The sequence below is a fragment of the Malaya genurostris genome, chromosome 2 (assembly GCF_030247185.1).
Source record: "Malaya genurostris strain Urasoe2022 chromosome 2, Malgen_1.1, whole genome shotgun sequence".
NCBI lineage: Eukaryota > Metazoa > Arthropoda > Insecta > Diptera > Culicidae > Malaya > Malaya genurostris.
Window position 1 is genome coordinate 254,839,373 of NC_080571.1, and position 27,458 is coordinate 254,866,830.

Consider the following 27,458-nt stretch of genomic DNA (forward strand, 5'->3'; position numbering starts at 1 on the left):
CCATTCTGAATATTGATTATAGAGATAAAGTCTTTGTTTTAATTCCAGTTATTTGGCTAACGGTTTATGCTCTTTTGCGATTTAACCAATTGAAAATTCGAAAACGAACGAATCAAGTGAAATCCTGCACTTCTGTTAGCTACTCAGTACCGCACGATTCGTTTGTGTTTTTTAAATTGAGCTTCGGTATTGGTTTTCGTTTCCTCTATCGCGTGTACGAAATCGAACACCGCACGCTGTGTGCTTCGTTCGTAGAGGCGGTGTTGGGTTTTCTCCTTCCGTACCACCGCATGTTGGTACCTGGTTGCGTTATAAGATGGTTTAACATTTTTGAAATTCATCATCTTGAAATTGAACCGGAAGTCAGGTCCGGATAAAATTCGTGAAAATCGGTCAAGCCATCGCTGAGAAAAGTGAGTTCGTTGCATTTTAGAGTTTGTGATCACAATTTCCGGTGCATCCCGAACCTGAAACCGGGAACTGCTATAGCCGGAGTTGATACGTTTGGCCGTCAACTGATAGTGCCTATCAATTCGAACTGTTTTGAGTTCAGTTTTGAAATATTTTTCCGTATTTTGCATCACTGCCATGTATAACCGCTCGAAATCTTCAATCCGGATGAAATTCACAAGTATTATGTAGGACCATGAAACCATTCACTTGAATCTAAGTATGTGAAAATTGGTCTCAGAGATTTCTGAGAAAAAAGAATAAGTAATTTGAAATTCAAATTTTTACACTAATGACCCGCAACTCCGGAACCGGAAGTCAGAACAAGATGAAAATCAAGAATTTTCTATGAGAATTTAAAACTTTTCATTTTGAATTAAAGTTTGTGAAAATCGACTCTGCCATCTCTGAGTAAAAACTAGCGCACTTATTTTCATATTTTTTAAACATTTTACCCCATAATTCCAGAACCGTAAGTCAGATCTAAACAAAATTCAGGAAATTTGCATGGAACCGCAAGACCTTTCATTTGAATCTTAGATTGTGAGAATCGATTCAGCCATCTCCGGGAAAAGTTAGTGCACGAAAATGTTACATACAAACACAGCCATTTTGCGTATTCGACGAATTGAGTCGAATGGTATATGACACTCGGCGCTCCATAACCTTTCTATATGAGAATGGCAAAAACTATCGACCATACAGTAACCAACTCAAGCAAACGACATGTGTCGGCGTTCTCGATGAATCTCCACTATCTAGGATTCATTCTAGCTCCAGTAGTCACCTTATGTACGAAAACCATTAGTAAGAGTGCGATCCCCTGTCTTTGTTAGACAGATTTACTTCAAGAGTAAGATGAAAATAGATGCATTCGCTTCGAGTTTACTCGTCGCTATAACGGCAGTATTGCACAGTTTTCGAACTATATTTTCTGAGGTATTGCTTCTTACAGCCGAAGCAAAGGTATTGTTTGCGATCTTATCACAATTTGTTGGTTGAAAGTCGAGTAATCGACAACCTAACATGGCGACTCTACTAATGAGATGACTATTAGTACAATAGCCCTATCTATCCATTATCTTGTGCGAAAGACCGCTCAACATAACATAGTCCAATTCCACTGTCGATTGAACGTTCGCCAATACGCTAAGTCAGTTAGGGAATACTACTTGTAATCTATTTCGAGAGCTTTAGTCCATTCACTGCTGTGGTAAGCCAACCCGAAATTAGCATTAAATTACGTTCCAATGCATTCGTCAGGCCAAGGCGTAAACATGTTGCTCCAGTTTGGCTCGGTTCGAGCATAACATTAAGATCTATTTGCTGCCTTGCCAATTGCTTGTGGCATACGCCTGCATTTGCATGATGCAAATAACGAGACTTGCGAACAAGGAAACTCAAATTATTTATGAGCTCATAACGAATGAGTCGTGCAGATTTTTTTTGCATCGGCTAAACTAATTTACGTTCTACTGCCTTGACAGAGCGGCATATTGTGGACGTGGGCAATGTCAAAGTTTCAATAATTAGGGCACTTTTCTTTGAAAAAGGGACGAAGCAGATTTTAGAAAGCGCAAACTGAGTATTAAGATCACGAAAACACGTGCGGAATAGCACTGATATGACAAGGAATTTCTGACTCAATTATGTTCGAACCCAAGGATTCTTAATGTAAGCAAATCATTTACGAAATCTCCAAATGAGTGGAGGACCAAGTCCACCACTAGAAATTATTTCATGTTCAGTTTCATTACTTCAAAACTGCACAAATTAAACTCAACCTGTCTCGGTATGTGCATTGCATAAAATGGTCACCGTTAATAACAAAATCGCCATTGCATTTAGTCCATTCACAAGAAATGATCATTGTTTTATTCGCGAAACAATTTACTAGCGATCAAGATAATCTATACCAAACACATACACATGGCAATACCCTAATGAGAGTTAGCTAATGATCAAAAGTGACAAAACAAACAGCGACTTTCGTTTGCATATAAACTGGAGTTAATCGGAACATTAACTTCTTTTTTTTTAAACCCTGTACCCACCTAATTACCGCCGCGGGAACGTATTCGACCACGATGCGACGATAAAAAAATGCCCTATTTTCGCCGATAAAATCGATTACCTATGCTTGGTACAGGGTCGTGTTTAAAGTAAGCCTTTTCATTCAACGTCACAATCTTTTCGTAACAAACGAAAAGACACAAAAGACAACATGTGGTACCTACTTGGCAACTGTACAGGGGGTTCCGATCATAATGTTGCTGGGTCCAAACATTGGAAAGGCACTGCAGTAGGTAGTGTAGATTTATGCTTAAATTGAGATAATTTCTTCGCTTGCAAAAGCCAGATTCGACTGGTCAGAGGAAAAAAAATGAAGCTCAATAGGCAGTGTAGGAAATCTCGGTACGTAACAGTTCCCAATCCGGCGGGACAGGGACAGATAGAACGGGAGGAAAGCCTGGCAGCAATTTCTGCGCCACCAGCAGAAAAATTTCAATTTTACTTGCTCTACATTCGCTTATGTAACATCAGACCAGTGCTCTAGCGGGTAACCTGCGAAAATCCACCAAATTCGATCTGCGTCGTACTGAACCGGAATGCAAAGGCAAAGCAGTGCCGGAGGTCGCCACGTTCTGTGCATAATTGTGTCCAGTGTTGGAGGTTCGTAATCGAATATTTGACGAGTGAAACTGCGTGATAGTAGGAAGTTGCAACTCCGCTGTGATGAGTGGGGAAGGGGAGCAGAGGTAAAAACGTGACTGCTTTATCTGGAGCATATATAGTATCATTCGAGTTCGAAGGGAGTATGTCTTACTTCATGGTAACCCATAACTAGGTATTTTTTTTTTGCTATAGACTTCTACAATTGCAAGCGATCTGGATAATTAGAACTACGGTATTTTAAGCATTATATCCAACTCTTTCACAACAGACTTGAAGGAAGCGGATAAGTGGCTGGGTCGAAGACACAAAGGACCGCAGCTATCTACCATGTTTGGGAAGAATTTCTGGTCAGGCAGAATTGTTGCACAAGCTATCAAGTCAATACCTGCATGTATCGAGAAAAAAAGTTAAGTTCTTCAATGTAATATACAGACTTTGCTGTCAAACCTATACCTTAAAAAAATAACAATAATTAGCAATTAAACAACGACAAAACATTTGAAATCCATATATTCAGGACTCATGACGCCAATTGAAATGCGACATGGCTTGGCTGCAGCATCACTTTTCTACATATACTCAATTCTCTGTTGCGTATACAAAAAGTCTTACAATGTCGCGTCACATTGTCGCATCGCTTCGCCTGAGTCGCACTTGAAAGATACATTTGTTTTCCGCTAGGCTACCAACGAAAACTCGACATCGAAGAGCATATCCACAGGCGTATAATTTCAACATTTCGATTTACATATGCAGTGATACCAGATAATTGGATTGTTAAGAGGGAAATGGAGAATCGTTTTTTATTTATTGTTTTAATCTATAGATTTGTTATCTGAGGAAATGATTTGAAAGTTTCAAATTTGTATTTTGACTATTTCCGGAGATTCTATGAATTTACTCGCGCCATGTCATTGCAGTCAGTATAAAACATTCATATAGTTTCTAGCACTTGAAGCTAGCCTTCTGACCAATTTGATACATTATTTGGATGTATAAGAGCTCTACCCCGGAAGATATCATGTAAACGGGAAGTCGACTATTTTTAAAACCAGTCTCGAGAGATGCTAGATATGTTAGCCATTTTGAATAGTTTTAATATGTAAAAAATTGTTTTCTCATTCTCAAACGATTGCTAAAAAACCTACAATGCTCTAAATCAGTAATTCCCAAACTGGTTCCTCCAGCCCACTATTGGACATTAGCTCATATCATGTCTATATTCCAAATAAAATTGTTTGCGTAGAAGAAGCGTGGGGCACGCAAAATCAGCAAAATAAAACAATTTATCGTAAAATTTTCAGTTTTCATTGCAAATTTTCCATAGCAAGACCAGATCTACTCTCTATTAATTGAAGTTCACAAAAGTGTTCGCTCACCATCACGCGCCATTGATCACTTGGGTGTATTTAGGCGAGAGCACGTGAGAGTGATTCGTGCGAAGAGAATGTTATTCTCTCGCACTAGCTTCTTTCAACACAAGCACTCACTCAAAGTCTGTCTGTCTGGACACTGAGAAGAAGTGCGCTTTCCTCTTTGTGTGGAGTGGAGCATATGTTTCCGCAGTGTATAATTGAAACCTACGCCCTGGTGTATCACTCTAGTGAAATGCCATCTCTGCCTGCCAGAATTCAGGTGAAGAGTCAAGGTTCAGGATCTAGTTTCAGGTTCAAAAATTCTGTCAAGCTGATCCGAGGTCGGAATTCTGGCTCAGAACAAAAGTCCAATTCCAGGTTGAAAATTAAATTCCAGAATCCAGATGCAGAATTCAAGTTCAGGTAAAAAATCTCTGTCAGTAATTTTGGTTCAAAATCTGAGTCCAATTCCAGAATTCACAATTCAGATCCAGACTAAGAATTCCAGTCCAGATCACAAATTCATGTTCATAGGTTAGGTCAAGTTACTCAATTCAGGTCCAGGCTTAGAATCTATGTATAGAATCCAGGTCTAGATTCCGAATTCAAATATAGAATTCTGTATCAGTTTCAGAATACAGAATCAGGATCTAAGGTCAGAATGTAGGCCCAGAACTCATATCCAGAAACCAGATCATTAATCATGCTTCAAAATTTTGGCCCAGAATCCAATTCCAGAGTTATGTTTCCAACTTCAGGTTCAAAATCCAACATCAGAATCAAGTTCCAGGTTCACGATTCTGGTGCATTCCCAGTATCTCTGTCAATTTTTTTGAGTAAAAATCTCGAAACCCGAAACCTTCATCGAGAGTTCAAGCCAAGAAATCAGATTCAGGTCTAGAATCCAAATCCATGCTCAGTATCCAAGTGTAGATTTCTGCCTCAGGCTCAGAATCTCTGCTAGAATTCTGGTTCAAAGCTCATGTTCAGATTCAGTATTCAGATCCAGAAACCTTTTCGGATATCCAACTCCAAGGTTCTGGTTCAGAATCCTGGTGTTGGTTTAGAATCTCTGTCAATAATTTAGATTCAAATTTAGAATTGAGGATTCCTAGAGAACTCAGGACCAGAATCCAATTCAGGCTCACAGTTCAAGTGCAAAATAGGTTCATAGTTTAGTTTCGAAAACTCTATCAGAAGTTCAGAAAACAGAATTCTGGCGCACAATCCAGGTTCAGAATCTAGGTTAAGGGCTAAGGCCAATAGGTCGCGTATAACCACGTAGCGCGCTCTGCGTATTACATTTCTCTCGCATATGTATGTGCAAAATGACTCTCGATGGGCCGGATGGCCAAGAAAGTTATGATAATTTCGGTTACAAGTTTGACTACATCACATAAAATCCAATAAAGCTACCGCTTGTTTGGCAGCCTTTTTGAGCCGATTTTATTACTCTCTCATGTTTCGTTACGTTACCAGGTAACTAAAATGGCGCCGCCATAGAAATCAACTTACATTCACAAAAATTCACTTCATTTTTATCGCGACAACATATATGTTTCTATGCACTAATCGCATCTAAATTAAGTTATCTGAACATTGTCAGGATAGATTTTTGCTCCATGCTTTTGAAGGCGAGATATTCAATGAACAAGTTGAAAGTTGCTGTTTTCAGCTATGCAATTCTTCCTTCAGAAAAAAGACTTTCCCGACCGCTAAAGTCAATGAATCATTCTTAAATTTTCACAGAATAATTTAAACTAATTTTCTAACAGATTGTCAGTTGGGTTTTTTGAGATTCGTCACCGTTTCTGAGAAACTCAGATTTGAAGCGTGAAAATAGCCCTCTAAAACGCCCTAGAACACACTGGCCTCAGTCCTTAGGGTATCTGTCAGGAGTTCAGATTCACAATCTAACTCCAGGTTAGAATCCAAATCCATGTTCCGAATATATGTACTGAATTTTGCTTCAAGTTCCGAATCCATATTCGGATAAAGAATCTCTTTCAAGAACCCAGGTTCAGATTCAGTATTCTGATCCAGACACCTTGTTCGATAGTTCAATCTTCTAATCCAGTGTTCAGGACCAGAATCCAGATCTAGATATCGCTTAGTTTTTACTGGGTGAGAGGACTTGGGAGTTTTCCTAACAATCATAGAACCATATACTAACAAATGTGATAAACACAGTCATGTACATCTATTTATTTTTTGTTGTAATTTCCCCTTTGGAAAGTCGTCGCTTGGGAGTTGCAAATAAACTGTTTGACCTCAAATAAACTGATTTAAAATGTTTTAACCTGAAAAATTCCTTTTGAGCGAGCTCTTAAAAAATCATATTGTTGTCCACATATGTCACAAGAAAACACGCCTAATGCAGAACTTTTCTCCATTAGCCAACGAAAAGACGGTCTGAAAAAATGACTGATAAAATTAAAATAATGATATCCAAAAACTGGCGTCATAAGCTCCGTCCGACACCTTCTCCAAACCGGAGAGATAGCTCTGCCAACTGAACTACTGTGGATGTTATGATAAACGACGCAGAGCATTTCCGGTTAGAAAAGAACTTGGTATTTGATCTGAATGTGCACAGTCAGTTAAGTTCACATTAGAGTTGATCCCCTGTGATCAAATTTCGCACTCAAAAACTTAATTCCTCAACCTGTCGATCTTACATTATTTCGCCGGTTGTGCAATGATATGTGAGGTTCTGTTGTTGTTTTGCTTACCCAATATTTGAACGATAGGGTCTTGAACTAACAATTAATTTCTACCACGTTAGGAAGTAAATTATTTTTTGTATTATTTCTATCTAACATATATTTCAATCTCGAGTTAACTGCAAAACTGTTGATTGTCGCAGAATTTTAATAATTTTTACTACTTGATGAACAGTAGAACGAATAATATATTTAAAATAGTATTTGACCAAAAAAGATTGTGAACCACTGCTCTAACTGTACAGTAAAATAAAGAAAATTGGTCATATTTTTTCTCATAGTGTTTCAGCCGTCACGATGGTGGTGAGCCCAATTGATCCGTATCCCTTGTGTCTAATTCGAATATGAAAATTCGTCCTCCATAAAATTGTTCCTAAAATAATGTGCATAATTTTATTGATCTTACACACATACCTTTTTACTAAATAAGCAGTTTTAATGCTCTGTTTGTTGTTTGTATAACCAACTAGGAATCTGCCCGGGAGAAATACGTTTTATACAGTCTGAGTAGGTCTCGGATCCTTCGAATAGCAAAGTTTGAATTCTTCTTGACTCTGACGTCTTGATTGTCTAAGATATTTTCAGTGGAAATAGTTGAAGTGGCTGGGGGTTTACTGTGATAGGACGTAGGTATGACGTAGGAGATCAGGACAAGACAAGCTTAAAATTTGTCTTGGAACTGTTAGGATGAAAGTAGCTACAGAGCAAAAAGTTTCATTATGGGATAAATCGAGGATCATCAAACTAGATCCATAGTTGTTCATAGAAATCGGTTCATTCGAAATATAAATTATATATAAATTCAAATAACTATCCCATTATTTCATTCTTATCACAGCATCTCAGTTGAAAACTGATCGTCGAATGAAATAACTCCTTATTTCTCTCTCAGTAACTTGTAGGTTCTGGTATTTGATTCGGTCCTGGATACTACAGCTGAGTCCTGGATAGAAATTGTTGAAGTGAATTTTGTCCCTGGAATCATCTCTAAGGCATCCCTTTAAATTCTTCTTACAAAATGTTATTTGTCTAGCTTGATAATAAATGATTTTCGTCCTTAGTGCGAATAATTATAGTACTTAAAAGAATACTTTCAGCCTGCACCCTGGAATCAATTATCTAAGCGCCCTTTTGAGATCCCCTTCCAAGATTTTAATATAATTCGAAAAAAAATATAGTTTATAGTATTTCCGCTCTGGAACTACTTTTGAGTACATCCTTTTAAAATTATAAATTGCTTGTGCACCTTTCATATTTACTTCAAACTGCCACTATCATAATTTCCGAAACTCAATTTTATCTCTTTCTGAGAAGTTACAGTTTCATGAACTGGTTAGCCACTGACTAACTGTGACTAACCGCATCTACCGCACTATCCATAAGATTATTTTATATAAGTTACTGTCATTGAAGTGTAAAAATGTGTGTTACTTGGGTTAGTACCTCTTATCAAACAAACTAAACGGTCATTTTGAAGGTATCAAATATTCCAAAAGAATAATTAAAAAAAGTATATTTCGCATAGACGACTGACTTATTCTTGACACTTGAGAATAAGAAGAAATCATTGAGGGCTGTACAACGAATGATCCATTATTACCATGTTTTAAAAGCTCAAATTTAAAGACTGTCCCAGAAAGTATGGATGCACTTTGATTTCGCTGTGAATAGTTCACAAGTGTTAGATATTCAAATTTTATTCGATATACTGATAATATTAGACTACAACAACATTTGCTACTTAGCCATTATAGACCAGCTGGCGCACCTTCTTGCGAACGTTCCTCATTAAATTCCGTACAGACTTCTTGACGACAAGTTTTAACACTTTTTTCCAATCTTTTTCGAACTGTTGAATGGTTTCGGTGACATTTTTGGTAGTATACCATTCTACCGTTGATTTAGAGTAGTGGCAAGAAGCAAGATCTGGCCAGAAGACAACAGGATCCTTGTGGTTTCGTATCATGGGTAGAAGTCGTTTTTGTAATCATTCCTTGATGTATATTTCGCTGTTCATTGAAGCAGTGGTGATGAAGGGTTTTGAAATCTTACCGCAGCTCCAAATTGCTTGCCAGACCATAGCTTTCTTACCAAATTTTTCGACTTCAATCGATGTCTCGGACTGGTTTGACACTTGCCCTTCTCGCACCGTATAATATTGTGGTCCTGGCAAGGATTTGTAATCGAGTTTCACGTAGATTTCGTCGTCCATGATTATGCAGTTCAAATTTCCAGCAAGAATCGTATTGTACAGCTTTCGAACCCTCGGCCTGATCGATGCTTCTTGTTTCGGACTACGTTTTGCTTCTTATAGGTTCGAAGATTCAAACGTTCTTTAGCACGAAGAACATTTGAATTCGAAGTGGCCACTTTTTTGGCCACATCCCGAACTGAAACCTCCTTCTTTTGCTCGAACGCCTTCAGTATACGTTTATCCAACTGAGGGTTAGCAGGACCTTTTTTCGACCCGTTTTCAGTTTATCCTCAAAGGAACGAACTTTCTGATTACATTTCGCATGGCTTTGTCACCTACTTCTTCCATTTTTGCTACCTTTCTCAGTGACAGTCCGCGTTCTGTGCACCATTTGTGCACATGCTGAAAGTCCACGCATTTCGAAACAAACTAATGAAAACGAATAAACAACTTCACAAGTGGTTAGAGAGGAGTGTAAACAACAGGACGCAGCCATAAAAATTGACTTCTTAATTCTTATTTTGATCTATACATTCACGATATGAATGATTAAAAGCGCATGAAGTTTTGACGTTCGGAAAAAAGGCCCAATGCTTCGTAATTAAGCAAGATATTCTTACTGATCGCATTCAAAACTGACATGACAAACAAATATTCAAGAAAAATATTATCAAAATGACAGTTTATTCATTGCGGAATTCATTCTATCAGAAAAAAATTAATGTTGATCGTAAAGCCGGTTTCAAATTCTTTTTTAATTTAAAGTTTAACGCAGGTTTAAGCTGATACTTCACTTTGCTATATAAACCTTAAGAAGAACGGTCCACTTGGCAGGAATATCCTCTTATAGAGGTTTACAGTAGGCTTTCGTGGAGTTTGAAGTTTTAATGCAAGGTTTATAAGTTAGCATTAAAGACAGCTACAAGTATTTATTAATATTAAAAATGTTACTTGGGATTATTTATTATTGCTGGCATAATAATTTTAGACGTCCTACACGTCCTTTTAATTTAATCGTTCTGTATCGCACAATTAAATAAAAAATTATCCAAATATGTTAGCCCTCACCACGGTGAAAGTCGTTATAAATCATGGTACGAAAATTTTCTCGAAGTCATTCGTCTTTTCACCGAATCGAATTTGTCAACTCACCATGAATAACACAATTAAACTCGTGTTACAAAGTGTTCTGAGCACGCATACCGCATAAAACTCTAAACTCTACGATGCTGATGTCAGATTTGACATATTGAAAAAAAGTGTTGTTGTTCAACATGCTGAATTTCAAATTTACTTTATCGTTTCACTACTGAATAGAAATGAGAGCACGCTAATTATGGAAGCGCATGGTAGACCAGCTTCCATTAGCATGATACAAAAACATGATTGCACACTCGGGCCATGTGCTTCACGAACACGATTTACAAAATACAACACCATGCACACTAGCGTCAGATGATACCTATGCTGGGAAATACCACAAATGCCACTTATGGACAACTAGTATACAGCGAAAAGGTGTCAGAATGTACATCCAATGTAATGTTGGTTCAATTCACTATAGTGAGAGCGAGAGCAAGGTGAAAATCGATGCTGTTCCTATCAGTGCACCGAAATCAGGTATTCACTATCCAGGATTGCAAGTATGCGTGAGCGATGCTGAGAGCAAGCGAGTGAGCGAGCGAGTGTAAATTACAGTGCATAAAGAGTATAATTTACTGTTACACAGCGAATTCCATTCATTCGCTGGTTCGCTCTCGACACCAGAGCTACGCGCCATTTACAGAGACAGTATTATAGTGATATTTTTTTAGTGCTTTCTTCGTGCAATTTAGTGAAAATTTTGAGCGCGAAAGTTGCATTGTGTTGCTAATTCGCTGAGCATACTATTTCGCTCGCACCAAAATCATCGGATCGATCACTTTCACTGGGTGTTAAAGTGGCATTTTAAAGAATTTATTATATCCTTGAACTATAAGTATCGTATGGTGAAGAACTCTCAACAATGACCAGTGAGCCAGATCTCGTACACTAATGATAATTATAGTGTTGTGATGTAAGACTACTTTGAGATCTTCCAGTGCTTTGTTGTGATTTTGATTTTCTTGAAGAAAAACAATAACAGCGATGAGTTTGGCGCTGAATTTCGAGCGAAAGTGTCGTACCTGTGGTACCGACATCTTGGAGCTGACTTGTGGGATACCGATCTTCGGAAGTGGTCTTCAGTTGGACCAGAAGATTCTACGCTACTTGGGATTGAATGTAAGTTAACTTTCAACATCGATAATGCCAGCATACACACATTATCAACTGCGTCATTGGGAAAGCGCACTGTTTGTTGTTGACTGTTGTGAATACATTCGCTATAGTGAGCTCGTCTCGTTCAGCACAGAGAGAAGAAGAGAGAGGGACAATAACCAACGAGACTCGGTTGCCATCCACCCAAGTGTTGGTATGGTTGGCCTTGGCGGACTCAAAATAGGCCATCGAGAGAAACCAACATCAGACGAGGACAACACGTTGTAGTATAGCAACTGTGATACTATTTAATTGTATTCATCTGATACCTATGCTTTGAGAGGAAAAAAGGATTATTGATTTGCATGCCTTGTACAAAAAAGGTTACGAATCGATAGTAGTATAAAGTCGATTTGATACTTCTCAAACGGGTGAAGGCGCGTACTTACACACCGAAAACCGATTTCGTGAGTCGATGCATGAGCGAGGCAACCAACCTTCACCATCATATTTTTAACATCCCATGAGCTGCGAAGTGAGTGTTCGTGTGCATATAATAACAAAAAAAAAGTTGCGCAGCAGTCAACATTCAACTTGAAGCGTGGTTTCATCTGTATGAAACGTTTTAGCCGCACCACGTGTACGTAGTAGGCGCTCTGTTTTCATATGTATGTTTTTGTTGCGATAATAAGACCTTCTAATGTACAGAAGCTTCATCTCAACGGGCTCAGAGGCAAAGCAGAAACTTATCAGCCACTGAATCAGTTTTCATTGCTAATTTCCAGTGATGGATGGCATTTTAATGAAATATTTTAATATTTGCAAAAGCGTTCTTCCTTCGTTATCCTTGTATCAGTTTAAATAGTCGATGTTCTTTAAATACTAGTCAAACTATCCATCGTTATACAGAAATGCTCGGGACCGTAATGACACACAAACGTGCAAAATTATTAATCACATTGATGCTAACAATATGGAAACAATACTAGCCTTTCGTGATAACTCACTTAAAATTGTTTTCTCGAAGAATGACCACAAAGGTTAAAACCAGATTGAAATAATTAAATAACTCAGTTGATATTCACCGTTTTGATATGTAACAAAATAGATTTTCTACTATTCGTGCACCTGTTCCGATCTACCGATTAAAGACATGTATCGCATTCATCAGAACGACTCATGTTCTCAAACTGGTAAAAATATGTGCAGACGTTTCAAAATCACACCTTAAAGGACCCTTTGTTCCATTATCCCAAGTCCCAGGTCAAATTCCGAAGTTAATCTAGCGATTCTAATTGAACCACTGGTATGATGCAGTAGCAATTCAATTTGAACTGCTAAGCATTGATTAATCGCAGACAAAGCGTAAAAAAATCATAATCGAATTATATACAGTTTAGATTTAAATTTTCCAAGAGACGAACTCTGATTTATTTCCGAAAATACACTATAATAAATTATTATAACTGGATTTTACTCCTTACAATCGCTTGAGTTTCAGTATTAAATCCTACATGTGGATCCCGTTCCTGTCAAAAAAAGTAACTACTAGCCAACAACTTTCGAACATACTACAAACTACGAACTGTTTACTACTGTTTTGTTCGATAGGTAGATTAGAGGTTACTACACGTAAGTCTGCTGATAGGGTGTTAAAACATTAAAACCTGTTTTAATCCACCTAGTGGTGTAATGATGCATTTCTCATATATCACATAATCTCATATACAAATGTGTGGTATTCTTCAAAATAATTTTCTTTGATTCTAAAAAACAAAAAGGTTCGTCCATAAACTAGTATAACCTACAGAGTGAAACAGTACTTAGGTCGGTTAGGCCATCTCTGAGGAACGAGAAGAGGTACTTCCGAAACCGGAAGCTGGGAATAAACCGGTATAATAGAAGTTGGTTCGAGAAAAGTGACTGGGATCCATTTTTGAGTGTATAGCTACAATCTTCGGTCATTCATCAAAACCCCAAGAACAAACAAGAAAGTCAAAATAATGTTCGGCCGTCTACTGACAATGGCTACCGATTGAAATAGTTTCGAGGCAAGTTAGGAATTTTTTTTACGTGTTTTGTTTCGCCGCTTCAAGCGACGATATCCAATTTTTAACACACAGAATTGTCTGTGCGGGGCTAATCCGGACAAATAATTGGGGCTCAATAGGACACATAATTTTCGACTTGAAGCGAAATTCTTAGCGGATTCTTGAAACATTCCTAAATATTGATATTTATATTTCCATTTTACTTCTTATCAGTTATTAAAACTAGATTCACTATAAATTCAATCAAAACGTGCATTATATGTAGCGAAACAATCAAATAGTCTTCAATAAAGACTCTAATGTCATTTCAACATCGATTAATTGGTACTGCAGGGTGTGAAATTTCGAGACAATACCTATATTCCCAGCGAGCAGGATTATGCCTCACGCAAGGTATTCTATTCATACTGCCCAACGTTTCGACGAAGGAAGCTAATCAGCGTATTTAAATACTAGGTGAGCAAAGAATAGCCACCTGGGGAATAGAAAAAAAATTATCCACCTAGTGGTGTAATGATGCCTTTTTCATATTACTTATATTTTCAAAAATATCACTAGAGGATGCTGTCAACAAATTATTTTTTTCAATCTTGAAAAAATAACTAACTATCTTTGGGTTTGATCGAACATAACCTTTCCAATTTGGATACAGTTATGTCAAGTTAATAAGAGTTTGTTCTTTATTTTGCATCGCCGAACTGAATGATTTAACACCCTTTACCCTATAGTTCTGGAACCGGAAGTCGGACCCAAATGAAATTAAACAGCAACCAATGAGACAATAGAAACTTTCATTTCAGCCTAAATTTGTGGAAATCGATCAAATCATCTCTGAGAAAATTGAGTGAGTCTCGTTTTAGAGTTTTTGACCACTATTTTCGGTACTTCTGGAACCGGGAACTGTGAACCGGTATAGCCGAAGTCGGTTTGTTTAGTAAGTAACTAATATAGGCTTAAATCAGTTTTGAGCCAAACCTAGAAAAATTTTACTCTTTTTTGCATCGCCGCTCTGAATGACGATCTTGAATTTTAAACCCTTCTTCACCCTATGAAAGTATGATGAAATTCAATAGCAACCTATACAACCGAAGTTTTTTTATTTTATGAGTGAAAATATTTGACAGATATTCACACACATCCATATATTTCTCAGTTCTATGAACTGTTTTGAATGATATATAACACTTAGCCCTCAGGGCCAATTTTCACTAATCAATTTTTCAAGTGATTGCATAAACTTTCTATATGAGAAAGGCAATAGGTGTACTTTTATAGAAAAGCATCGTATTATAGATAAACAAATTGAATAAAAAATTTATAGATTTACATATTTTTCACCTGAAAAATAAAGAATTAAATGTTGCAACCATGTACGCTATACGAAATTAAACAAAGCACGTAGGGAGACTGGTATAGCGTGATGGGTAAGTCGATGCCTTTCACGCAGCCCGCCTAGGTTTGATTCCCAACCCAGCACATAGGGTCAGAAAGTTTTTCTGGCCCGAAGAGGCAAATGACATTAATGTTAAAGCCTCTATAATTAAAACCAAAAAAAAACAGAGCACGCTTTGAACGGATCAAAGCCGGTGGTGTTTTCTTCTTCCATACCGCACGTACCGACGCGTACTCATTCAAAAAGACGATGCAATCATTTTGAATGACAATTTGATTGTTTTGACACTCATTACTCTATAATTTCGGAACCAGAAATCGAATCTGGATGAAATTGCACCATATATGTTAAGATAATAAGAGGTTCAATTTGAAACATGACTTGTGAAAATATATTGAACCGTTGCTGAGAAATCGAAGTGAGTTCCGTTTTGGAGCTTTTCTTCACAATTATCGGTGCTTTCGGATACGGAAACCCAGACTAGTGGTCCCAAAGTAGTTTCATGTATTCACTAACTAACAAGATCTGCCAACAAGATGAATTTAGCAGTAAGTTTTATGAAAATGTGCACCTCGTTTCGCCGTCGCTTGTGACAAAATACTCATAAATTTGAAAATTTTCACTTATCGCACTGTAATACCGGAACCGGAAGTCGGATCTGGATCAGTTTTCTGGGACTTTTTGAAGAAGACCTTTTATTTGCTTCTTAGTTTGTAAAAATCGGTTAAGAAATTTCCGAGAAAATTGAGTGCGCATTCTTTCATAAATTTGCACACATTTCCTTGTAATTCCGGAACCGAAAGTCGGATCCAAATGAAATTCAGGAACTCTGAATGATTCAAATTAAAGGTCGTATAGCCACCTTTAATTTGAATCTAAGTTTGTGAAAATCAGTTCAGCTCTGACTATGTTGTACCTTTTTTATGCATATCATCCTGTAATTCCGAAACCGGAACATACAGACGTTTTGTGATCTCGATGAACTGAGTCGAAAGGTTATGACACTCGGCCATCCGACTTCGGTTATAAAGTCGGGTTTCACAGCGATTACATAGCCTTTCTATATGAGAAAGGCAAAAATTTTTTTTTATTGTTTCGATGTTCTTGTGATCCAACAAAGCAGCAGATCTACACGCCAAAAACAATCGTACTAGAAGTGAAATTTCGATGTCATTGTTATCATGGCGCAACTGAAAACCATGTCAAGTGATTGAAAACTATATTCAGCATTTGGCAACTCGTTCTTGTCTTCAGAGAAAACGTGCTTGAATCAGTGGCAATTATTGTCAACAATATTCACCACCACGCTTTGAAATGCAGGAGATTGACTATTGACACATCCAATTAACTAGAGAAAACGAATTTCAATATTAGGAAATAAGCGTTTCAGTTTTATTTGTATTCACGTCATTCCGTTGTATCTCTAACATTATCCAACCGCATGTTTTTTTTATTACGCATCAAATTTAATTTTTCTTAGAGTCTTTTTCCGGCACTCCAATCAGTTAAGCTTTGGAAGACACACTTGTACACACTTTAACTTGATTAATCTTCAAAAACCTAGTAAGGATTTTATTCCTCAGTAAGAATATATACTGTAAAAAAGCGGCTGACTTTGTTTGTTTTCCCCAAGGGAGTTTTTTTGTTTAGGATCAAAAGGCAATTTCACTTGTTAAATTTTAAAACAGACGAAGGCTTCCCACACTAACCACGAGATTTTCATCAACCTCCTCATGGTCAAGCAAGAACGGTTTCGTTCCCTCCACATCCACCAAATCGTATCGATTATGAGCAAATGTTATCGAGTCATTTGTTTCCTTTATATACTATGAACAACTAACTAAAACAGTGTTTAATATTTCTAATTTTCATTTTTAAAATTCCAGGTATCCCTTCACGACGACTTGCCCAAGTGTTTGTGTGCAACCTGTTTCATCAAAGTCGAAAGCATCGACAAGTTCGCCATCCTGGCCAAAAAAACAGAGGAAGCATATCTGGGCTGGTTTAAATGCATTCGTGCAAACCTCGTCAAACAATATAGCCCTCTATCTACCATACATTCAACGACTACAAATTCAACGGCGCCTACTTCCGCTACTGCGAGCTGTTCGTCAAAGTTCGACTCCAGCATACACAGACCTACTGGCGACAATCAGATCTCGTTCGGTTGCAACAGTCCACCGACAATCGGAGAATTGCAAACATTGAAATTAATTAAACCAGAAGTTTCGATCATATCTTATAGCGATCTCAAGCTGGGCTTGTTGATTAAGGATCAAGAGCTGCTGAAGTTGATACTCAAGGCCCTTAGATGGGCAGAACACGACCGCAAAGCCACGTTCGATGTGCTGATTCAGCGACTAAAGAACACTACGTTTAGAGAAATCTTGTCCAACCGCAACTTATTGAGCGATAGTGATCTAACGCAGCTCCTGAAATCGTACATAGGACAGGAAGCATTCAACAAACTCACAGGAGCAACAAATACCGATATCAACAGTCTAATGAGTTCTAGAGCTGCAACGATTCAACCTGTGATCCAAGTCAGTTCGGAAAACTTATCGATCAGTACGGCGAGTACTACTTTCCAATTGGATGACGAACGAGTTACACGAATGGAAGTTGGTGTTGATCCCAGCCTATATCTGGATGACGAAGAGTCACAAAACAAACTCAAACTTGAGCAGCAACGGAAATCGGAAAGTGTAGTCACTATTCAGTTGGTTCCGGCCAATCTACCGAAAAAGAGCTGCAGCGAGAAGGTTAGTATATGACTTAGCCTGCACAGATATAGTACTAACATTTTAATTTTTCATAGATGATACCGGCAATTTTAAAGTATGACGTTCGCAACAACGGTAATTTCCCTTGTAAAAGTTGCCCGTCAACCTTCTCTTCCCATTCAGATTTACAACAACACGTTTTGACATCTCATTTAAATAACTCAAAAATGGTGCAACCTGACGATGTCAAAGAGAAAAAAGTAATCAAAATAAGAGTTAAGAAAAATAAGATTAAAGCTGAATGTCTAACTCCTAAGCCGCCTGATCAAAACATTCTAGCGTCAATTCCAATATCAATTCCACCAACAACGACCATTACCGTCATACCTGCCGTAACCAAGCCTGTTGAAAGTAAGCCCATAGAAGCAACATCCAGTGTAACGTGTAAGGAAATACTGCCAAAGCCTTGTGAAATTCCCATAGCAACGACGAAAGTTACGATTAAAGAAAAACCAGCGGGAAAATCACAGTCTAAGGCCAGGAAAAAATCAGAACGTAAAATTACCATCAAACTGGATCAGATTCTGTCCAAACGCACTCGAAGTCAGCGGGACTCTGGCAGAAGATCAAAGCTTATGGGCGCAATTTGCAAGAAACGCCTCAAAATGAAGGAGGACCTTAAGATCCAAATGAATGATCACAGCAAGCTCAAAGGAACGTACACCTGTGACAAGTGTGATCGGGTGTTCAAAACGTCGATAAACCTTTCGCGTCACCGACAGTTTCACGCAGGAGAAAGATTTTCCTGCGACCGCTGCCGACGGGTATATCCTACCAGCAGTACACTCCGAACCCACAAGATCACCCACAGTGATGCAAGACCGCACAGATGCACCGTTTGTGATAAAACGTTCAAACGAAATCAGGATCTGAAGGTGAGCCCACCAATAATGAACTTTTTAGTTGTGACGTAAAAATCTTATTTCAGTTCCATTTGAACCAACACACCGGAGCACGGCCATACAAGTGTCCACACTGTACAAAATCATTTGCCAGCTCAGGCAACTGTTTCTCTCACCGGAAACGAATGCACACTAGCGACACCAACACCGGTGTATTAGCAGTTCCGGGTAAACCAGAAACCCGATCAAGCAGAAGAATTTTAAATTGAGTTTCCCCCTGGTTCCCTGTGATAAATGCGAATCTTCATGATATATATTAAATAGTTTTTTTTTGTGGTAAAAGTTTTTATTTTTTATCGATACCCTGCTCATAAAATGAGTGCAACATTTTTGCTTTTTATAGAACGATTTTGTGACATTACATTAGATTACGCTTCAGAAACACTGGCATGCATGCAGCGCTCCTGGCGGTAACAATTTGAAACATACTTCACCACTTATTAAAGACTTGAACCAGACCCAACAAGTATTGCCCTCGATTCCCCTCGATACACTTTAAAAAAAATGTACTTCAGCAAAAGAAGATATCACGCATTTTTTGAGAACGGCCAATAAGCCTTTGGCTTACTTTGAAGAGTAATTTCGAATGACTCGGCACTCGCTGAGAGTAAGTCATAATAGTAAACGGCAGAGAAAAGTTTTCTCTTTCGTCTGGTGTTAAATTTAATACTCTATCTTTCATAGCTCGCTTGCAATTTCTTTCGAAAGTGGAAGTTGACAGGTGGCTTATTGGCCGTTCTCAAAAAAAAAACGCGTGATATTAGCCTTTCTTTCAAATCTGTCTTGCCTTACATTCAGACAAAAAATATGTGGAATATTATAATGATATCGCATGGTTTTTAACCACAAGAATATTGTATGCGAATCGGGTCGTCAAATGGTGAAATATCTAAATCCTCACAAGTTCCTATCTCATGCCTCCCCGAGCGTCTATGATGACATTTGGTCAATAGAATGGCGTCGACTGGGTGCTATCGCCTTTTGCGTTAGTAGCAGAATGATAGGGTGCGAAATGGCTTTTAGGTTGAATTTTATGTCAAACTTCAGTCGAAACGAAATTAATCTGGTAATAACTGTTTGTTCGAACTGAATGCAATAACGAAAAAATAACAAATAATTATTTCCGTATTCTGAAATATTCAATACAGCTTGCGAATCAGACTTAACAGTCAAGATACTACCAGATACCAGTAAGTTAGAGGTGCTTTAATTGGTTCCGGTTATGAGTTATTTTCGCGGTTATTTTAGGTTTTCTAAATAGACATTTATAAAATTCCCAAATGTTGGATAACTCAATACCATACAAAAAAACGACGAAAAATTTGTTAATATGACAAGCATTATTTTTTGAATAATGGAATGGAAATAACATGCATCTATATATAAAAATATTTCAAAGAAATTGGTCACATACAGTTAACTATCATTAATAATCCAGCAGGGCCTATGGAAAGCAAACAAAATAAAAGTAAGAAGCCAGCTGTCTCGTCTTGTCTTAGCCTTCAGACAGAGTGGGCGTGAGAATCTGTGCCGAGCTGGTGACTGACATTAGCAAATCAAGAACGGGAATGATACTAGCAGCAAATCAAAGGGACCCTGTCAGAGTACAAGCGAGAAATCTGCTCAGTTTTCACTCTGACAGGGTCCCTTTGATTTGCTGTAAGTACATTTTCCGCTTAGATCAGCATCAAGCTCGACTCAGCTTCCCGCGTTCAATCTGTTTGAGGTTTTAGAGGTAAAGCTGAGCTGATTAAAAATTGAAATTCTGGCTGGGTTGAATGAATTCCGCAGTTATTTTTTTAAAATAAAAAAAACCCTGTTTTAATTTATCTAGTGGTGTAATGATGCCTTCATTTTCTCCTATATATTACAACAGAAGTTCCACGAAATGAAACAATTCAAAAAGTTTAGAGAAGAGTTTTGAAGATTTCTGTTGCATAATACCACTACATTGATATTCTACATTTAAATTTAAGTTAGTGAAAATCTACTCGATCATATGTGAGAAAGTGAAGTGAGCTCCATTTTATCACATTTGATTATTATTTTCAGTACTTCCGGAACTGAAAGCTGAATATTCAGTACTTCCGGAACTGAAAGCTGAATGAATTCGGTTCATTCAACCATACTACAATTAAACCTACAATTTTTTTTCCAAAGATTCTCTATGATGAGTTGTAATTTGAAAAAAAAATTACCGGTATCGGACTTGAATAAAATTCAGCAAATCATTTATGGGACTATCAATGGTCAATTTGGTTACAGACTCTTATGGTCTGCAAACTAAAGAAATTCACTAATTCACTTCATAAGGTAGCTTATGAAAAAAATATTCTTGAGAATGACATTTTTACACTAAACACCCTACCTCCAGGACCAAGGGTTTGATCCGAATGAAAATTGGAAAATTCTAATGGCATCTTAAGACCTTTCAGTAGAATCTAAGAAGGTGAAAATCGGTTCAGCCATCTCCAAGTAAAGTGAGTGACATTATTTTCACTATTGTGGTGCATATCACCATAATTTCGAAGCCGGAAGTCGTATCCAAATGAAATTATGCGGAGCCATAAGAGCTGAGATTCAAAAATCGATTTTCACAGTGATTGTATAGCCTTTCTATATGAGAATGGAAAAACTCTTATTGTGTATATTGATTTATTCAATGGAAACCTAAGTAGAGCGAGAATTCATTAAATATACTGTAAAGTTCTAAAAAGGAATAAATATCAAATTCAATATATTCATCGAAATTTTCCTTCAATGGCTGTCAATATCAGTATCTCACTTCAGAAGCCATGAGTTTCGATGACATTAATCTGCTATCCGATTTACTTAGAATGAATCTGATGATTATTGCTTCATTAAACGAAATAATCCAATTGGTAGATTAACTGGACATTCTCGAAGGTTGATGATACTGCAACTATGCTATATTTGCAGTTAACAGTCGCTTGTAGTCCAATGAATTTTCTTTTTACTGGTCTACCAGTGATAACCTTACTGTGTCGTAACACCGAACCTTTCCTTTTTGGTGGAATACTCGAATTTTCATCGTATAACAGACGACCTGCTCACTCATTGAGAGCTTCATCAGAAGTGATTATTGTATTATTTTTGATGGATGCTGAATTTCATAGCAGTGAATATTTCGATAGGATATGTTTAGAAATAAGCAAGAACAGGCAGCACTGTTATTCGAAGCGCGAACGACCCTTACATAATTTAAAGCACTCGTGAATGTCAAAATACGCCTTCAGCTCAGGGGTGCTTCAGTTTTGCACTCAGCATTAAATCGAATGAGTGCCCAGAGGTATGACCTTCAAAATACCTTCACGATCAGGCCGTCCGTATTTGTAGCTTTGCAGAATGAATCGATGACCAGTGAAATTATGGTAAATTTGAGAAATCTCATTGAAACTAAAAAGTATCGTTTGATTGGATAATCAATCTTATGTAACATGATTTAATCAAAACAATTTACAAATAATTTGACCCCAAATTTCGAATCATTATATTTCAGCCCAGCCTACTGAGCCATCACGCATGCTTGTTGAGCACGTTCTACAGTCGTCCATCGAGTTCATGCATCACAGTGTACTCACACGGGGAAGCGTATTTACCGGTATTTGTAGTAAAATTGCTACAACCTACACGTAAACGACGAATGCAACTTTCATTGACATTCAGTTGTGCTTTCGATTTCGTTCGGTTCGGTTCGTAATAATAAATCATCTTAAAAACTGGTCAACATACATCACAAGTGTTAGAGCCTTGCACTGCTTTTATCTTCTGCTAGGTCTGTGTACTGAAATAAAGTTTGCAAATTGTACATCAGCATATTGAAACCTGTTTCATCTTTTTACGAATCTCTGGAACCAAATAGTGGTTGACAATTTTCGTCTGGTTGTAAATCACACCGATGACCGAAAAAGAGTGTTAGTGTTGCAATTTTAGTGACAGTATAGCATCTTTGTAGCAGTGTGTTACGAGCGCCAAAAAAGATAATAGTCGGAGTTGCTAGCCCTAGCTCCTAATTTGCAAAATTAACCTTTTAGTCGCAACCTGAATCCACTGTGAACTTATATGATGTCATCGAATGGCGATGATCTTCCGGAGGATGGAGCCTTTGCCGCCAGCAAAAACAGTTGGAATCGCTACTATCATAACAGCGTAGTACAGCCACTGCTCACGGGTAGGTTTCATGAACAAGTTACTATTTTCGCTGGTGTCACTGTCGCTATCAATCCATACTCACCGATGAACTTATCTATGATAGTGCACTCTCTCAATGGATACATAATAAACACCCTGACATGAAAGTTCCCAACGCCAACCATGTGTGTTTGGCGTCCTATCTCAGTGTGGGTCTTATCGCCAAAGTCGTCGCGACGGATTGTAAGATTGACAGGCGTCGCTGTCACTCTGACTGTTTGGAACTGGTCACGAAAAAATTATGTCTCATTCATAGGAACTTGATATTTCATGAATATTGCGATTAGTTACGTTTTTCGCGCAAAAATTATCTGTTACGGATGTCGGCATTTTTTTATAAAACATTCAATATCTAAAAAATCAGAAATTTGCTTGAGTTTTGTGGAAAAACTTTTAAACAATTGAACGAACGATGGGAAGTTAAACAAATTTCGGTTGATTTTTCAGATGGCCGTAAGAGCAAGTGACAGTTTCTTTTCTAATAATTACCAAGCGGTTACACGTTTATCACTTAACTCTTTTTAATCACATCACAATAATCGAAAGGGAGAGTGAACAAAGAGAAACTGTCACTTGCTCTCACGGCCTTCTGAAAAATTAACCGAGAAATGCTAAAAGTCGGTTATTTCTTGAGTTATAGAAAGCTAATCGACAAAATTGGTAATTGAATTTAAGATATTGGAATACGGTATGAAGTTTGGGATGTTTTCTCACCTCCAATAAACACATTTCAAATTACTTAATTACTTCTTTTATCAATAGAGCACACCTTTAAAATATTTTTTTTTATCGTTATTTTGCTCATTCCATCTACATATAATCTGGTTCATAACAGTTCTGCAAAAGTACTTTATCAGACTTTATTTATAGTACAGACTCATGAAACAATTTTCTTATCAAGTTGATTGTAGAGCTGTTGATTGTTTGTAAACAATGTCGGTACGCTTAGTGTTATACGTTAAAGTTTCATTTAGATGGTATTATTCTAAAAAAACATCTTAAAGTTTAAGTGCTTGAATTGATGTGTTGTACAGGGTGATTTTTTAAGAGCTTGAGAACTTTTTTAAACAATAAAACGCATAAAATTTGCAAAATCTCATCGGTTCTTTATTTTAAACGTTAGATTGGTACATGACATTTACTTTTTGAAGATAATTTCATTTAAATGTTGACCGCGGCTGCGTCTTAGGTGGTCCATTCGGAAAGTCCAATTTTGGGCAACTTTTTCGAGCATTTCGGCCGGAATAGCCCGAATTTCTTCGGAAATGTTGTCTTCCAAAGCTGGAATAGTTACTGGCTTATTTCTGTAGACTTTAGGCTTGACGTAGCCCCACAAAAAATAGTCTAAAGGCGTCAAATCGCATGATCTTGGTGGCCAACTTACCGGTCCATTTCTTGAGATGAATTGTTCTCCGAAGTTTTCCCTCAAAATGACCATAGAATCGCGAGCTGTGTGGCATGTAGCGCCATCTTGTTGAAACCACATGTCAACCAAGTTCAGTTCTTCCATTTTTGGCAACAAAAAGTTTGTTAGCATCGAACGATAGCGATCGCCATTCACTGTAACGTTGCGTCCAACAGCATCTTTGAAAAAATACGGTCCAATGATTCCACCAGCGTACAAACCACACCAAACAGTGCATTTTTCGGGATGCATGGGCAGTTCTTGAACGGCTTCTGGTTGCTCTTCACTCCAAATGCGGCAATTTTGCTTATTTACGTAGCCATTCAACCAGAAATGAGCCTCATCGCTGAACAAAATTTGTCGATAAAAAAGCGGACTTTCCGAATGGACCACCTAAGACGCAGCCGCGGTCAACATTTAAATGAAATTATCTTCAAAAAGTAAATGTCATGTACCAATCTAACGTTTAAAATAAAGAACCGATGAGATTTTGCAAATTTTATGCGTTTTATTGTTTAAAAAAGTTCTCAAGCTCTTAAAAAATCACCCTGTACTAGCAGTTTAATATGAACTGCTTAACATTGACGAGTCGAAGACAGAACGTAAAAATAAATCTGAGTTGTCTATTCTTCCATTGCGAAAATTGTTACGAAATGCATATACAAAGTTCGAAAATCAACTAGAACATTTTGCTAGTACAATACAAACATTCGGACATTGAACGTTGACTTACATGTCAGTTAAGTTTTTGGACAAGTTTGGGAGTTTGACGGCGGAGTTTTTACTGCTTAGGATTCCGTCATGTTACGAATGGCTCACTTCATTTGTCCCAAGCTCATGTGGTTTGCCAAATCAGGAAGCGAATTTCGACAGCTTCTTCCGTTTTTTAATTCACAGCAAACTTATTCGTAATCGTGATCAATTTTTGTCCCAAGAATTTCTTATACCCTTTTTTCGGCATTGTATTAACTATTTCGTGTAAAAATTTCAAGTGAGTTTTGGTCGCGCATTGCCGGCATTCGTTTAGATTTGGTAAGTCCTGCACATTGTATGTTTTCAGTACAGATCGTTTCTTAGCCCTCTAAACGACACTTGGCGAAACATCATGTTTTTTACTTACAAACCCCGCAATGACAGGTTTTTATGCGTTCTCGAATTTTTGTTCAGCACCTAATTTGTAGTCATCTGTCATCTGTTCCTGGAATCTTGGGAAGAAGGACACAGGATTAGGATACAAGTAGGTGAACAAAATCCTTTCCCGAACGGTTGCCGGTTCCATATCGACCGGAATCTTTCTGACAACTGCACAACATAAATGAGTAATGTACGGAAAAGAAAAACTGGGTCTAACATAAAAGTCTACGAGAGAAGTTTGGAGTGTTGTTCAAAGTCTACGAGTTCTGTGAATGTTTTTGTTTTTATTTTAGAAAAAAATAACAGCGACAGTCATTGAACCCACCCAGAACAATTTTTTATCAGTTTAGCTTTATCTTAGACATAGATGCAAGAATAAACTAGGATATCTGTCAGTGTCTTTTCGATTGATTTGTTTAATTTTATTGCTTGTTTGTAAATTGGATACAGTTTGTTTATTTACATAAATTTCTTACGTCAAGCCGCCACATTATTAAGACGATAAGATACCACTTGAGTGCTACTGGACATTGGACACTTGTAAAACAATGACTGGCACTTACTCCATCGGAAATATCATCTAATCTTATCTACTGATAGCAAATGAATTATTTTATATTGCTATATGAGATTTATTTTGGTTCACTATTTCGGTTACTTTGATTTCGAATAAAAGTACTTTGATTTCGAATAAAAATAGGAAGTTCAGAAAAAGGAAAATTGACAAACGAACCAACTAGTAAAACTAGTATATTTTTAGAAGAATTTACTCATAGTGTCATGTCTCTTTGTCCGTGCTGATAGAGTCTGTGTGAATCGTGCTGAAAAGAAGCGAGTGGATAATTTCAGAGAGACGAATTTACGTGAATACGAATGAAAATGGCACAGACTGACACATTTTATATTTCTCTATGAAAAGGTAATAGAATTGTTGAAAAAAACAACTTTTAATCGGAACCCCGGATCCGATCATCGGCCCGATTATCCGATCGATTGTACACGATATCGGTCCGATCGTAGCGCTTCAATCGGGCTGGCTATCATCGGACAATTTTGCACCATTTTCATTAACTGCGTCAACCTGAAAAAGTTTTACGCTTGCGTTATTTATCGTTAGAGAAAAAGAGCGAAGAGATACCAAACAAGGCAAGAAATTCACAAATTTTTAGAATTGATTTACAAGAACCGAATTGTTCTGTTATCACCCAAGAAAGTTCGGCATGCTTGAATTTACGCCATGAGTAATTGTCATTTTTTTCTAGAGTACAATTTCCTTGAGGAGATTTGCATCTGTGATTGTAAATTAGTTAGTACTAACAAAGGGTTCCAGCTAGCAGACTGCTGGATAAATAAATTCTGCGTTCAAATGGAAACAACGTTTTCCTGTATTGTAACTCTTTGGAACAATCACAACAGATTTCATGTAGACTTTAGGTTATCTGCAACGCACCGACTGTTATTTGTTTTTACTCTGTCAATTGCAGTAAATCCCTCAAACAACATTGACCTACTTCACCATGATTTATGATCATTTCTCTCAATGATAACAGCTTTATCACTACAAGAAACTTCCTTTGTAGAGCAGAACTGGTCGAAACATTTGATCTGCGAAACCGCAGAAAATGAATAATAATTTCAGTTTCAAAACAGTGAGTCACCGGCGAAACAATTTAAGGAAGAAAAAGGAAATTGTTGAACCAACATCATGTCAGAATGGATTCCACAATCATTCAGGTGTACCAGACGGAACGTAACGTACCCTCAGCCTGATAGGTACGAACTCTGAACAAATAAGGATGCTCTTCAGTCTTACTATATAAGTTGATTAGTGATTCACAACAGGCTGTTATCGGTTTGTGTTATTGTTATGATGTAAATGTGGCAAACTTCTATAAAATGTTAAGAATGCATGCAATATTTTCCTGATAACTAAGTGAAATTT

At 37.5% G+C, this 27,458-nt stretch overlaps 2 protein-coding genes across 7 annotated transcripts in view; both read left to right on the forward strand.

The window, feature by feature from the left end:
• Window positions 1–11,157: 11,157 nt before the first annotated feature.
• On the forward strand, window positions 11,158–19,047 carry LOC131429558 (zinc finger protein 574-like). 2 transcript variants are annotated; one of them, XM_058593762.1, is made up of 5 exons: window positions 11,158–11,454; window positions 11,510–11,660; window positions 16,967–17,842; window positions 17,899–18,738; window positions 18,792–19,047. In XM_058593762.1, the coding sequence occupies exons 2-5, from the start codon at window positions 11,526–11,528 to the stop codon at window positions 18,972–18,974; spliced, it is 2,034 nt and encodes a 677-aa protein (XP_058449745.1). In that variant the 5' UTR covers window positions 11,158–11,454; window positions 11,510–11,525; the 3' UTR covers window positions 18,975–19,047. The 2 variants fall into 2 exon arrangements, with proteins under 2 accessions (XP_058449745.1, XP_058449744.1); XM_058593761.1 differs by having other exon boundaries at window positions 11,158–11,660.
• A 3,396-nt stretch (window positions 19,048–22,443) lies between these two features.
• The window catches only part of LOC131429559 (nicotinate phosphoribosyltransferase), a 37,495-nt gene continuing 32,480 nt past the window's right edge, over window positions 22,444–27,458 (forward strand). For 3 of the 5 annotated variants that reach the window (XM_058593763.1, XM_058593765.1, XM_058593764.1), the window contains exon 1: window positions 22,444–22,957. In XM_058593763.1, coding sequence (XP_058449746.1) covers window positions 22,849–22,957 — 109 coding nt within the window. In that variant the 5' untranslated portion in view covers window positions 22,444–22,848. The remainder of the gene's footprint in view (window positions 22,958–27,458) is intronic. The other 2 variants (XM_058593768.1, XM_058593767.1) reach the window with 2 other exon arrangements.